The 14,875-nt window shown below is 53.1% G+C and overlaps 1 protein-coding gene across 11 annotated transcripts in view; it reads right to left on the reverse strand.

Annotated features, from left to right (window-relative positions):
* The window catches only part of INPP4A (inositol polyphosphate-4-phosphatase type I A), a 146,111-nt gene that overhangs the window by 11,156 nt on the left and 120,080 nt on the right, over window positions 1–14,875 (reverse strand). For all 11 annotated transcript variants that reach the window (XM_055107620.2, XM_055107617.2, XM_055107618.2 and 8 more), the window contains 5 exons: window positions 14,053–14,179; window positions 13,650–13,790; window positions 11,160–11,257; window positions 6,892–7,004; window positions 2,687–2,841 (listed from right to left, as the gene is read on the reverse strand). In XM_055107620.2, coding sequence (XP_054963595.1) covers window positions 2,687–2,841; window positions 6,892–7,004; window positions 11,160–11,257; window positions 13,650–13,790; window positions 14,053–14,179 — 634 coding nt within the window. The remainder of the gene's footprint in view (window positions 1–2,686; window positions 2,842–6,891; window positions 7,005–11,159; window positions 11,258–13,649; window positions 13,791–14,052; window positions 14,180–14,875) is intronic.

Raw genomic sequence — 14,875 nt, forward strand, 5'->3', positions numbered from 1 at the left:
AAAAAAGACATCCATGATTGGAGGCAGGGGTGGGGTTTAGAAAGGAAGAGGGCAGGGTGGAGGGAATGCTGCCTGTTCCCACAGGAGGAAGGGCCTTCCCTTTGCCAGGCCCCAGGGCCCTTACTGCTAATGTGGAGAAACAACAGCCCTTACAGCTTCAGAAGCCTCACAAGAGTGACAGGAAAGACAGTGCCCGGCACGGGCAGTGCCTTGTGCACTCTGGGACACTGGGCAGGAGAGTGGCTACTGTGGGGACCATTTGGTGATCTGTACTAAAATTATTCAAAAGCCTTACAAAGGTGTATACTTTTTAACCTAAGGCAATGTGGCTAGGGGAATGTATAAGGATATTCACTGCACCTTTGATTAAAATGCTGGAAAACCATATACAGCTTAAATATTCAATGACAGCAAATTGGATAAATTATAGTGTGTAAAATGCGGCTGGGCATGGTGGCTCACGTCTGTAATCCCAGCACTATGGGAGGCCAAGGTGGGCGGATCACCTGAGGTCAGGAGTTTGAGAACATCCCGGCCAACATGGCGAAACCCCGTTTCTACTAAAAATACAAAAAATTAGCCAGGTGTGGTGGTGGGCATCTGTAATCCCAGCTACTCAGGAGGCAAGGGCAGGAGAATTGCTTAAACTCTGGAGGTGGAGGATGCAGTGAGCCAAGACTGCACCACTGCACTCCAGCCTGGGTGACAGAGCAAGATTCCATCTCAAAAAAAAAAAAAAAAAGAAAAAAAAAGTGATAAGGTCTACATTTATTAACCTAAAAAATGCTCACAAGACTGTTATTTGCAAATATAATTACACTTGTTTGTGCATGTGGGTGTTTTTGTTCTGTGTAATTCAGGGACTGGTTGGCCCATGTGTACATACTCACGCCCATAGGCATGTACGCATGTCTCTTATCTAGACAGCATGTATCCAAATGTCCTTTATCTAGACAGTATGTATCCAAATGTCCGCAGTGCTACCTGTTCACAGTAGGAAACTGGGGGATTCTTTGTGGGAGGGTTCTGAGGAACTAGTGTAGGGGCTTATCTGTATTTTGTAATTTTCCTACAAGGATTTTCAATTCCTTATGTGAGTAAAAGTTATAAAAAGTGCTTTGTGCACTATACATCCTAACAGCTGTAACTGTAACGGCTGTCCTGAGCACACAACCCAAGTGGGCTAGGGGCAGGCGGATGGGGCCCTTGCGGGTCTGGGCTCAGTGACAGGCCTGCCATCGCACTGTGGCTCTCCAGGGGGCCACTTTGTCACTGGTCTCCTGAGGTCTTTGTGTTCAGAGGTGGTCAGAATGAATTGTTTCCGTTGAACTTGTTCGAGAGCCCGAGAACTGAGTAGAGGTCTCCGCATGGACTGTGTGCCTAACTTGGGGTGCCAGCTCCTGACTGGCCCTGATCCTGCTCCTTGCTGCCACTACCACAGGGATCCCTGTCCACCTTGTTCTCCTTTCTTCACTGGCTGAGGTCTGCAGCTCACCAGAATGTCCCCTCCCACCACCGTGCAGCTAATGGGCACAGGCGTGGCTGCCGTCCCTCAGCACCAGGGTCACACTGCACATCAGGCCTGAATGGCACCAAGGCTCCTGGGGAGCAGACCAGGGAATTAAAATTTTAAAAAGGCGCCCCAGAGCACCAGTCTTTGAGTCTCCATTGCTTCCCTGAGCCTGGGCAGAGGGATGGCGAGCTTTAACGGAGAGGTTGAGATGAACTTGGAAAGACAAAACGGGACAAAACGATTCCATTTTTACAAAATGCGCTTATCAAGAGGCAGGAGCTCACGCATCGCTTTTGTGCAGTATTGTGAGAAGGTCAAACGGCAGAAACATACAGAAAGGATAAGAGAATTGAACACTTTAAATAATTTGGTGAGAGGACAAATGATACAGAACATTTAGTAGAAGTGACTGTTGGAAACGAGACTTTAACAGCATTGGTGACTACATCGAAGGAGACGGGAAACCAGGTTTCTTATCCTTTCTTTTGGTATGTGAGGTAGGGGGCTGCCCAGCAGTGCTTGAAACAAGGCATCGATCAACAGTAGACACTTTTAGTTCCGGGTTTCATTCTGCAAACACGCCTGCTGCCTCAGAATCAGAACATCATTAGGGTGAGGTCGCCAGAGCACACTGACAGCTCTCATGATAAAACACTCATTTGACACTTTGCTCATAAGAGCAAATGGTGTCGACTGCTAGAGAAGCAGCAGAGCAGACCGATGCAACCTGCAGACGCGTTGCTTCACTCAAGTTTGGAAATGTACAGATATCAATATATACACGACGACAACAGCAGATGCCTGCTGAGAAAGCACTGGCCCTAAGTCACACCCACGGCCAGCAGGTGGCCAACAGGGCACTGCATGTCATGGCTGCTTCCCAGCTTCCCGTTTAGCTGCCTGACCCGTGGCTTGCCCACCAGTCTACCAGTTTTCTGGGCAGTCCTGCTCAGAAAGTCCTGCTAGCTGTTACCCCCCACCTTACCTTACAAGAGAACCCTGTCTGAATTTGATAGTGCCAATAGTTTGACGGGTTTGTCAAACTCAAGTGTGAAGCCTGGAGTCAAGGGGCTCATGCAGGGTAGGCCCTGCGGGCAGGAGCAGGGTACCAGCTCATCTGCAGTTTACACGGGCCGGGGCAGGCGGGGCGCGCGGCCTGGCTGCGGCACTCACCTGCGCATGCACTCCAGGGCCTGGGTGAAGACCTGCGGGGCCATGCCATGCTCGTGTTGCAGGATCAGGCACTGCTCCAGTGTCACCGACATGGCTGTACGGTCCTTAGCGCTCTTGCAGCTGGTGAACCGGACCCCATTAAGGCGGCGGCAGATCTGCCAACAGAAACATGGGCCGTGCTTAGAGGCGAGGCTCCACAGAAAGGCAGCACCCTTCACACACAGGAAAGGCTCCCAACCAGCCCAGCAAGGGCAGGGACAGAAACTCAACACCCAGGCCTGGCCAGACGCTCCAATTTTGTTCCCCAACTCCATGCCCTGCCAGAGCTTACTCTGGCAAGTCACTTACAGACATCAGCCCTTTTGGGGGCCTGCCGCCTGTAGGCCTGCCATCATCCCTGCCATCCCCCGTGTGGCCTGCCTTCTCCCACAGGACACTCTTTTGCAGTCCGCTGTCCCCTTCCAAACCATGCCTGGGCCCTCTTATCACATTCAGCCCTTCACTGCTGATCCCTCAGGGAAAGAGGGCGGCAAACATGACCCACTGGGGAAGCCAGAGCCACTCTCAGGATGCCCACAGTCCTGGGCCAGGTCTCCAGGTCTCCCTGGAAGGTAGGGAACAGACCTACTATCTCTACTCTCCTCTTTCACCTGCACAGACGGGAGCAGCTCAGAAGTTGCACTGCCCTTTGGCCACCTCCTGACCACCAGCCCCACAGGCCTCCTCCCGCCATCCTTCCCCGGTCGCAGAGTTAATGCCAGCACACTTCCCTCCTCACAACTGAATGGCTCACAGAGTAGGGGGCAGGGCAGCCTCTGGACTGGGAAAAGGCCACCTGAGTGCACCTCCTCTCCCCATGGGGAGATTTCAGGGCATTTTCCCTGCACCTCTAGATACAATCCTAGGCACACAGTCACCAAATCCATCAAGCTCTGAAACAAGGTAATTTTTTCGTGTAAATCTGTGGCAATCTCATTTGGCAGCACAACCAGACCTGAGCTGATATAAGACTACTTGCAATCTTTACTTATCCCATTTTATGTAAATATTCATACTTTTCAGTGTGGCAATAATATGAGCTTGGTTGCAGAGTGCTGTCTCAGGCTCCCCCGAGGATGTTAAATCCTGTATGTATACCATGGTACACATATGCGATGGGCACCATATTACTTACATAAGTAAACACCAACTGTGTACCACAGTACTTTCTAAAACCTGAAAACCTGTGCATTCCAAAACATCTGGCCACAGGGGCTTTAGATAAAGGACTATGCACCTTATCAGATACTGCACTATGACACCAAGGCTGGTATTTAATGAAACATCATCCAAGTGATATGATGGTGGGCTCCGGGTATCTGTTGTATGCCAGAAAAATATCAGTGTCTCATCAACTCCTGAAGATGGCACAACACCTGCTTGTCAGGCCAGCAAAGCCAAAGAGCATGCCAGTCACTACCAGGATCATCACTAGACACGAACATGGTACAGTGCTAAGAACCTCGTCTAGGGAAAGGCAAAACAAAAGACCCAATGTTCAGGCAAGACAATCAGAAGGAGAACAGGCTTCTTCTGAGAACAGACCAACAAAAAGAAAGAAAAAAAAAAAACAGACCCTAAGCAGATAAGCAGACCCTAAGCTAATGGAGAGTAAATTAATCAAATTTGTAAAGTTGTAACTGACAAAGCAAGAGTGAACTTGGTATGTGCACTAAATTCTGTGGGCTGTAGAGTTCATGACCCAAACACATGACGGAAGCTGGAACTATAGGTTTCAAAAAGCTTTAAATTCATAGATGCTGCATCCAGAGCTAACGTGAGGTTCTGGAAGGCAGGCAGGGATGGCCAGTGATGCATCCTTGCCCAAGAAGGCACTGCAGTGCCAGGCTTCCATCCCAGAGGGACACCAGCCACTTGTCGTGCACTGCTGGGTCTCCACATGAGATATAGGCTTAGACCTGACTAAAGATATTCCAGCTATTCAGCCAGGGACCCTTTATTCATACACACAAACAAAAAGAAATAAGAGCCTGAAAAGGACAGCAGCTCTGCTCAAATTGGGGATGGGAGGACTCAGTACCTGAGTGGCTGGCACTGCTGCCCCACAACCCCTTATCCCCAGGGGATGCCTGGGGTTCGGTGGACAACGTGAGAACCCATGCAGCCAAGGGTCTCTGAGAGCCTTGCACCTCTACACTCATGCTTGTTACCCTGAGATCTCTACTGGGAACAAGAAATACAGGACTTGATGGACTGCTTTTCTGTTCTGGTGACAGGGGATGGTCAGTTGTCCCTATACTTAATGATTTTTCTATTATATGGCAATAGACAGGTAGAACCACAGTTCCCAAACAAGATATGCACAAGGTCTCTGCACTACTCGTCTGTAAACTGCCTGTGTGTGTATTCCAAGGAGAACGAATCAGTGAATGCACATCCCCCACCACTGTTCAGACACCTAGCTGTGTCACCCTCTGCATTCTTTTTTTTTTTTTGAGACGGAGTCTCACTCTATCACCCAGGCTGGAGTGCAGTAGTGTGATTTCGGCTTACTGCAACCTCCGCCTCCCAGGTTCAAGCAATTCTCCTACCTCAGCCTCCCGAGTAGCTGGGATTACAGGCATGCGTCACCATGCCTGGCTAATTTTTGTATTTTTAGTAGAGATGGGGTTTCATCATGTTGGCCAGGCTGGTCTCGAACTCCTGACCTCAGCTGACTCACCTACCTCGGCCTCCCAAAGTGCTGGGATTACAGGCGTGAGCCACCGAGCCCGGCCACCCTCTGTATTCTTCGTGTCCTGTGGGAAAGGCTTGCTTTTCACACAAAATCTCTTAAGGTACTTAGGTAAGAGGCTGTCACAGCCTGGCCAGGGGGGTTTAGCAACCCCCCAGGAAAAATAAAAGTAGGGAGCCCCCTCTGTCCTGCTGCAGAGACCCCCGTAGCCAGTGTGTGCCCTGCCCTACACCCCGCTTGCTGGGCCTGGCCTGAGCAAGCAATGCCAGATGAGGCCCCAAAACCAAGAGGATACCTCAAAAATGAGGCCTGAGAAACCTGCCGAACTTCCTGTCACTTTGTGCTTCAAAACGTGTTCTGTTATAATGAAAAGATTTAGAGGGCAGCCGGGCCCAGAGAGGGGAGACCTGCAGATTGATCCACCCCACGCTTCCCACAAGGATAAAGTCTGACCAGCTGAGGAACTCAAAAGATGGAGGGGAATGTTCACTCTTTAAAGCTGAATTCAACAAAATGGTATCAGCAGCCACAACTGTTAACAAACCCAGAAGTGGAGCACATTCAAAAAGTGCGGCTTCATGAAGCCCGGCTTGAACACAGGACTAATAACCAACCCAAAGTGGCGGCCATGCACCATGAGCAGCTGAGACCGTCTGCTGCTGTGGAAGAGACTCGGGGCTGAGAGAAGCACCTTCCTGACAAGACGGAGAGGCACACTTCAGAGTGAGCTGCTCAGGGAAGCTGTGGAGGGCTGGACCCTCTGCTGCTCGAGCTCTGTGACGAGGCGTGGTGGCTGAGGTGTGGTGGGCAGTGCAGTGCCACCTCCCTCCTGGGCTCACCATCCCTCTCCTCAGGCCCAGGCAGGGAGCGGGAATGCCACTGGGGCCATGTGTGCCCGAGTCCCAGCACTGGGCAGGTTATGCTGCTGTGGAGAAGAATTAACCTCGCCCCTCATCAAGGGTGAATGAATGACCAGCTATGAAATTGGTCTGTTACCCAGGCTCAGAGCAGTGGCTTGGAATTCCACATGTAAACTTTGGAGAAAATATGAGCAGGGTAAGTGCTTGGGAAAATGAGGAGATCAGAGGCACAATGGACGATAAAGATGGTTTAAAGAGACCTGAAAGGTCACATGGCCTCCTTCTGACCCTATTAAATGATGCAGTAGACAGTGGTTTTCAGCTGGTATCGATCGCCAGGCTTCTGAGGGTGACAACTGTCATCAGCCTGGCTAGTAAATGCTCCAAGAGATGGACTGTGTTAAGCTTATCAGAATTCAGGCAGCCCCAAAGGAATGGACTCTGTGAACTGTTCAGTCTCTTTCAGAGCTTCAGAACGTACTCAGTGACTCCCTCCTCTCCCAGTATGGAGAGCTCTGCTCTCCTGCTGAGATTCTACTTTGTAATGTTTCTGTCATGACGTTCAGCTGTGGGCACCGCAATAGCCTCCTTTTCCTCTCTGTAACCAGTACCTCAGCAGCTTGCCAGAGAATGTCGACGTTCTTATTCTTCCGGGCATGCACGTTCTGACCCAGAAACCGCAGCAGCTCTGGCAGGCACGTCTGACTGCGAGACCGAGGCAGGCCTGGAAGAGAAAAGGAGTCCGTGGGAGTGGGTGACGCACCCAGGAACTCCCCCGGCAGAGGGAGCCCACCCAAGTGAGCTGCTGGGGCACACAGTGGTAAAACAACGAGTTCCCGGTTGAAGAAGGGATGGAGGTGTTTGGGGATAGGACATGGCTGCTGGTGTGGTGAGCACTTAATTTCTTTTACTGCCACCTTCAAAGGACATTTCCTTCATCTCCCTTCAGTTCTTCTGAGGGGCTGGGAATGGCCACCGAATCACCTACAGGACTCCTTGTAAATACCCATGCCTCCCGCACCCCTCCCAGATGAGGGAGTTAGGAGGGAGTGAGAGGGATCCAGCTGGTCGTCAAAACTTCCCGAGGGTAGAAGAAACTGGGGCAGTGGGTCTGAGCCATTGAGCAGGCCTGGAAACCTTGGGAGGGATCAGGAAAGTGCAGCCTCCTCCAGGGGGCCCTTGGCCCATGCCAGGAGAACACATCTCTGCGGGACCCAGGGAGGCCCCTGCTCCCACATCCTAACAGCTCCTCCTCCACTCTGGCAGTCTCCAGGCCCTTCCAGGACCCCTTGGGCCTGAAGATCCATCAGGTCACCTTACCAAGAAACCCCAGACAAAACTGAGGAAAAATCAACCACTCCTGGAAAGGTACTCTGGGATTTTCAAACACTGGGATTATCAGAGACAAAGAGAAGAGCCTCAAGGTCATGGCTAAGGAAAACAGCCACAGCGCCGGAATCCCCGAAGCCAAACCAAGTACATGGCAGCACTTGGGATCTAACTGCACACCTGGTTTCCACCACACAGCCTCGCCCTGGCGTACACAGGTCCTGTGCTAATTACTTCACGTTGCTGCTGAGTGCTCCACACCACGCCGGTCAGGGGACAGGGCAGAGACAGAAAGATGGAAAGGTGGCATCAGCTGAGACGGAAGCTGTGGGAGCCCAGAGGAGGGGAGCTTAGCCGGGTCAGGATATTTGCCCTCTGGCATAGACAGCACCATCTCACCTCCCAAGATGCACTTTGGCTTCTCGCTGGCTGCCCCTGCAGCCCCTGCTTTAATGAATACCTGTCCACTGAGGAACCACGCAAAGTTTGGGGGTATTCAGCTGGTGGGCTCCATCTCCTCAGCCTCAGAGACCAGCCATCCTGCTGAGGGGAGGGGTACCTGGGTCGCATCTGCCCCAGCTTCCTGGGTCATGGTCCAGTCGACTGGTTCCTGCCTGCATGGTCCAGCCTGGCTGCTCTGCTTCCGGAGGCCTCGCCCATCCTGGGCCTTCACTGCCTATTGTAACAGCTCCCCGAGCCCTGGAGACTGCCTGCCCTCTAAGGTGATAGGCACAAATTCCCCCTTCCTACTTACTGCAGCCGCTCACCACTCCCACTCCTCCAGGCCTCAGCACGCGCCCCCTACTCCCTCCCTGCTCACCTTCGTGGCTCCTTGGCTGGCCCTGCCGGTGGGCCCATCCTCTCCCCTACAGCAGTCAGAAGATGCTGCCTGGGCTTGGCCCAGCTCCTGGGGAGACTTGCCCTCCATGCCTCAGTTTCCTCACCTGCCAAGTGGGTGTGAAACCGGTGCCCATTTCCCAGGGCTGCTGTGGGGATCAGATTAGAGAATCCACATAAAGTGGGTAGTAGGGGGCCCAGCTTGTGGCGAGCATGTGACAAATCTGCTGTTTGAACTCCGGTCCCTGCTAAAGAGCATGAGGACACCTTCTTAACAGTTCTGACGTCCATGGCACTGATGGCCTTCAGCTGCCAAGTCCTCGCAGGACCTTGACTTCATGCTATGTTTACCACCCTGGCTGTGGCACGCAGGGACCACCTGGGGAGTTTCTGAAACCCTAAGGCCCAGGTCCTGCCCACCACACTCTGGGGTGGGGCCCAGGCATCTGTATTTTTCCAGGCTCTCTGGCTCCAACTGCATCTGTGCCAGTCACCTCCACTCCCCTCAAGGCCCCGGTTCTGTGCTCACCTCTCTCATGTTGAGCAGGACAAGAACACCTGTTTTACTGGGGAGACTGAGGCTGCCCAACCTGAGCATATTTCCTCCATTCATGTCCCTACCTTCTCTCCTCCCTCCTTCCCTCCCTGCAAGGGCACCCTCCGCCTGCCCACTCCAGGGCCTGGTCTGTGACTCTGGTGTCCTCTTGCATCTTCCAGCCCTGTGTGTTCTCCTTCCCTCGGACCTTTGAGCACTCCCATGGCCCCTGCAGCTCCAGGGTGTGTCCCACCTGCCCACAGCCCCATCCCTCAAGTTGCTGACAGTCTTTGGGACAAAGTGGTCCATTCCAAGGCAGCACCATTTCATCACCCCTTGATCCCTGGCCCAGCCCTCACCACAGTGAAACTGTATGGGAGAGATCACCAGCAGCTCCTTGTCCACACATCCAGAGTCTGGCAGCGCCCCACACCCTCCTGGCTCCTGCCTTCTTCCTGCTAGCCTGTGATGCTTTCTCTCGCCTTCTGTTGAGTCCCTTCTTCCTCGCTGTCCCCCAGAGCAGGGGCCCCTCCAGATGCTGTTCCAGCCCCTTCTCGTCTTGTCACTCAGTGGCCTCAACCACCAAAGGGCTCTGCTCTGTGGCTCCACATCTGCACTCCCCACAGGTCATTTGCCCATGTCATCAGCTCAGCTGGGGCCAGTGCTGCACTAGCTGTCCCCTGTAGCCCTGTGCCTCTCTCATCAGCGGGACGGCCCCAGCTGTTGCCGGCAACTCCAGCATCCTTGCCCAGAGCCAGGTCTGTCAGCTCTCCCAGCAGACACAGCCCTCACCTCCCCAGCGCCAGCTGCACGTGGCCGCTGAGGAGTGCATCCTCAGCCCAAACTCCCCTAACGCCTCGTCCCTCTCTCCACGCTCACTGTCACTACCAGGCTGGAGTCAGAGTGAAACAACATCTCATCTGAAGTGTCACAGCCTCACTCTGGCCATCAGCGGCTTGCCTCCCCTCTTCCAATCCAACCGCACACTCTTGCTAGATGAACCTGTGAAGAGGCGTCTTTTTTCCCACTGCTTCCCTGCTGAACACCACTGAAGCCACGACTTCTTGGCCCAGCCCCGGAGTGTTCTGCATCACTCTCTCCTAGCAGGACAGCTTCAGCCACAATCCAAGCACATGGGCTTCAGAGCCAGGCACCCCTTTCTTCATCTGGACATGGATCCTATCACCGACCCATAGGGCTGTTGTGGATTCAGCGTGGAAACGTACGTAGAGCCCAGCCCAGTGTCTGGCACATCCGTGACCTGTGAAGGTTCACCAGCAGTACTGTTTGACTATCTCTAAACTCTAAGGTCTACCGTACCGTCCAACAGGATGCAGATGAAGCCTGCCCAATGCAAAGCCCAGCCGATGTGGGTTCCCTCTTTGGAAACCCCCATCAGAGGACACTAGTGTAACGCAGAGGGGATGATACCTTCTGACGCGTGGCGCCCCCAGTGGCTGTGGCAGCGCCTGCACAGAGAGGCCGGCACTCTGGGACCAGCTTTCCCTCCAAGGTAGGGTCCACCCCTCATTCGCCATCGGATCCTCTAGCACTTTACACACAGCAGGTCCTCAGGGAATATTCACTGGGTTGAACTCAAGAGGGAATTCTCGTAGACAGTGCTGTGCAGCTCTCGGTTCCTCCCTTAGTTCTGTGGCTGCAGAGCCCTAGCTGCAGCATCTTCACTGGAGGGCACGCAGAGAGATGACTGTCACCATCTCCACTGCCTCCAGGAGATGCCGAGATGGGGCCACCTTGCTCCCAAACACCCAGCAATGTTGGCCCCGCATCTTCCTCTCTAAGCACCACAAAGGGAGGTGAGTGGGCCGCTCACCTGGCCGAGGGTGGGTCCTGCCTCTGTGATTCCCCCAAGTCCTACCAGCAGGTGCACAATGCATGCCACCAAACACATCGAGTGTCAGTGACTACGACAGCATGGGAAGGAGCCATGTCACATAGGCTAGTAGAGAATCGACAGCAAAGAGATGAATGAGGGCCACAGCCAAGGGAAGCTTCTCTGTCTCTCTCTCTCTGCGTGTGTGTGTTTAGGGAGAAAAGGAACAGTGCACACACATGCACAGGCATGCACTCACAGAGGCAGGGCAAGCCAGAGCTCAGACATCTAAACTGATAAAAAGACGAGTAAGTGAAACCTACCATGACTGAAGAAATACTTACAATCCTCAGGCAAAACTTCCTTAAACTGCTCAAAGTAGGAATTTAACCGCACCAAACTCTCCACGTTGATGACTTCTTGTAAAGACGTATCGCCAAACCTTGGGAGGTTATAGGGGATGCCATTAGTTGGCTAATGTCACTTTCTTCTAACATGAACACAACTGCATGGAAGCTAACTATGCTGATTCTCTCAAACATTTACTATGCATATCTAAATTCTAAGCCACTCTCCCTCTTCCGAGCATAAAGGCATTTCTACAGTGTTGCTGATCAGTTTAAATGCATTCCATTGGCAGGAATCATGTATCACTGTTACAGGCGTGCCTGAGAGATGACCAGAACATGATGTGGTACAGATCCTGCGCAGCACAGGATCCCCCCTCACAGCCATTTGGCTCAGAGTCCCTGGTCTCCTCCCATCTGAGGCACTTAGGAGGGGGGACGGCAGTGAGGTATGGCTGAGAGGTGAGGATGCAGCCCTGTACTCCAATCTGAAGTCACTCTCTGTGTGCAGAATGAACACACCTGACTGCCAGCCCCTCCGGGACTGACATGAAGCCCTTGCCCTTTCGTCATCGTGCAGGTTCACCCTGATCACACTCAGTGTGCTACAAGGAGCATGTGCCAAATGCCTAAGAAACAAAGCCATAAAATGCCACCTGCAAGGAAGGCACAAGGTGATCATTAGGAAATGCAGGCTCTGAAGTCCAGGTCCTGGGCCCCAGTGCAGTCTCACACATCCCTGCAGAGGGGCTTTCCGAGCATCAGCTTCTTTGTGGCCCGAGAGCATCCCTCAGAGGGCAGGATTCCCTCCTACGGGTCCCAGCCCATCCACCCCTGGTGTCCACAATGGCCTTTTCTCTAGACGCCTGCTCCCTTGGGGGCCATCCCTGACTCTGGGCCTGTGGCCTCCCCTCTGAGGGCTCTTCCCTCAGCTTATAAACAAGCCCAGCGCACCAGTGACCTCAGGGCCAATAAAGAAACAAAGTCAAGAACCTGCCCTTTGCAAGTCCTCTCTGTCCTCCACCCTCCCCTCTATTCAATGCACCTGGCTCTGGCTCAGCCCTCTCTAGAAACTGCTCCTGCAAGTCTGTGGGATCCGCAGCTACTGGATGCAGGCACCATCATTTTCCCTCCCCTGGGCCACCTCCCTGCTGGGGCTCCAGTGAGGCTGCGCCTCTCCCTGACATAGGCGCCTCCAGCTCTGCTCACAACTTTGGGGCTTTGCTTCCTGGGCTGGTGCCCTCAGTCCAAACCCAGCTCACCACCTGCCTCTGGACACGACTCTCCTGCCAGTTTATGAGCTCAGTGGGTGGGTCTGTCTGGTGTACTCTCCTCCCACTCAGCCCCAGCCCCAACCCCACTGAAGACCAAACCCTTCCACTGACCACTTAAACAGTTCCCCAGCCTACCCCTCTGCAGAACACCAACACTCCCCTGGCCCTGATCCAGGTTCCCACCTCCGGCCTGGACTCCTCCCAGCAGCCTCCTCCTCACACTTGTCCCCTTCATCCCCTCCCAGCACGTGCCAGCGAAACGACCTACTTTAAATGTAAATCTGATTGTGTCCTGCCCCACTGAGAGTTCTTCAGTGTCTCCCAGCAATGATACCATATTTCCTAAGTTGGTGTGACCCTACACCTAGGCGTCAATGGACATCAACCACTGGGGTTGGACATCAGAAGGCCCAGCAGGAACATGGCATATTGTTCTGGAAACCAAATTTCCTTCACAGCAAGTGCTTGAAGATCTCTGTTTAGACTACTCTACACATATCACATGAAGATAAATGACAACACAGGAATCATTCTCATGTACTAGTGGAAGGCCAGTAAAGGGTACATATACCCAATCTACCCTATCTCCTCACACACATGTGTGCACACAGGCACACGTGCACACACAGGCACACACAACTCCCCTCTGCAGTGTGGCAAGTGACCCTGGAGGGCAGTTGCTTTTAGGTTCAGGCATGAGTCTCAGCCTGGCACACAGAGCCTGTCTACCCCTACCTGCCAATCCCTGCCTGGAACCTGGTGCCCCTGAACTCCATGCTGTTTCTCCTCGCCAGGCCTTTCTTCAGTCTTCTTAATCTGACATGTCTACCCTCCACCTCATCATCCACCTCCTATTCACAATTCAAAGCCCCATCCCCTGCAACTCCAAGAAGCCTTTACAGACCCCCTAGACCTTGCTGGGTGCCCTGCCCTACTCCGGATCCCACAATGCCCTGTATCTGTCTTCATCATTGCATCCATGTCTCTCTCTCTCCCACCAGCTGAGTCCCTGAGGACAGAGACCACCTCTGGGTCACTCTGTGTCCCTAGCACCAAAGACAGTGAGGTGCACGGCCATGATGAAAATGTTGGCCAAAGGAAGGAAGGATGACAAAGTCTGTCCAGCACTTAGAGCCTGAAGAGGGGTAAGTACGTTTTCTTCATCATCTCCAGGGCCACCACACCCCCGCAGCCCCGAGGGGCCGGCACGCACCTCTCGGCCAGTGTCTGCTGCTCATTGATGCCCACGTTGAAGAGGACGGGCTGCACTCGCAGCAGCATGCCACTCTGGATCTCCCGGGGCAGGGCGTCAAACAGCGGGCCCGGCAGAGGGACCCGCACGTTAAACCCGTCGCTGGAGAAAGGTGGAGAGAGGGAGAGCAGTGTGAGGCCAGAGGGCCACCGAGCAGGCTGCAGTGCCCAGGCTGGCCCTCTGGCTTAGTGATGGCCAAACTGCCAACCACAGACCTTTAAGGGAGTGGCACTAACCTAGGGGGCGGTAATCAGAGCATTTAACAAAATGAAATAGGATAAAAAATTCAGAAGAGTACCTTCCCTGAGATAAACAAAAATGAAAACCGCTCTCTGGCTCAGAGAATTTTAAACCAACACTCTACCGATTTCCTGTGATGACGGGCAGCATGTCTGCGGAGGCGCTGGAAGTGGCCTGAGTGACTTTGAAGGTCACGTTCCTCAAGTCCATGATCCCAAGGCTCATGTCCTCCAGCATTGCCAGCTCCTCCCCTGGACATGAGAGAGGGGCAGGGCTGTCAGGCAGAGGGCCCTGCTACTCTCCCCAGTCTCAGCAGAAGGCAGCCAAGCCCAGGCCTGGCTGTGACAGGAGGGGTGCAGGTGTGGCTCTGGTGGAGGGGGAGTCTCTGAGCCTCTTCCCCTGCAACTCACTCCTCTGTGAGTCAACAATGCCTCTGAAATCCCACAGCCACATCAAAACATGCGTCTGGTGGAAACACGCGCCATCCCTTCCCACTATTTCTTGGGCAAGCACCAGATAGTAGGGAGGGAAACAAATACATAAACTCAGAAAGCAAAGCCAGCTCTTGAAACACGAAATGAGACGCTAAAGCAGCTTTGCTGTGGCCAGACCCTCCCATTACACAGGGCTTGATATCTATTCGATGTCCTCAATTTCCAATGATTAACAAATGCTTTCTATCACCTTCTCAGAATAAATAAATAATAAACAAGGGTAGGAAGAAGAGACCCTTTTTAGAGGGCAATTTGGAAATATCTATTAAATTTAAAAATATTCCTACCCTCTGACCCAGCAACTCTCCTTCCAGTCATTCAGTAGCTGCAGAAACAGGCCCACAAGTGCCTCATGCACAGATGTCACTGCTGCACTGGTGTTTCAGGAACAACCCAAAGTCCAACAGGAAGTTACTGGTTAAGTAATTAGCATCCATCCTCAACCAGCAACAA

The sequence above is a fragment of the Pan paniscus genome, chromosome 12 (genome assembly GCF_029289425.2).
Source record: "Pan paniscus chromosome 12, NHGRI_mPanPan1-v2.0_pri, whole genome shotgun sequence".
In the NCBI taxonomy this organism is placed as follows: Eukaryota; Metazoa; Chordata; class Mammalia; order Primates; family Hominidae; genus Pan; species Pan paniscus.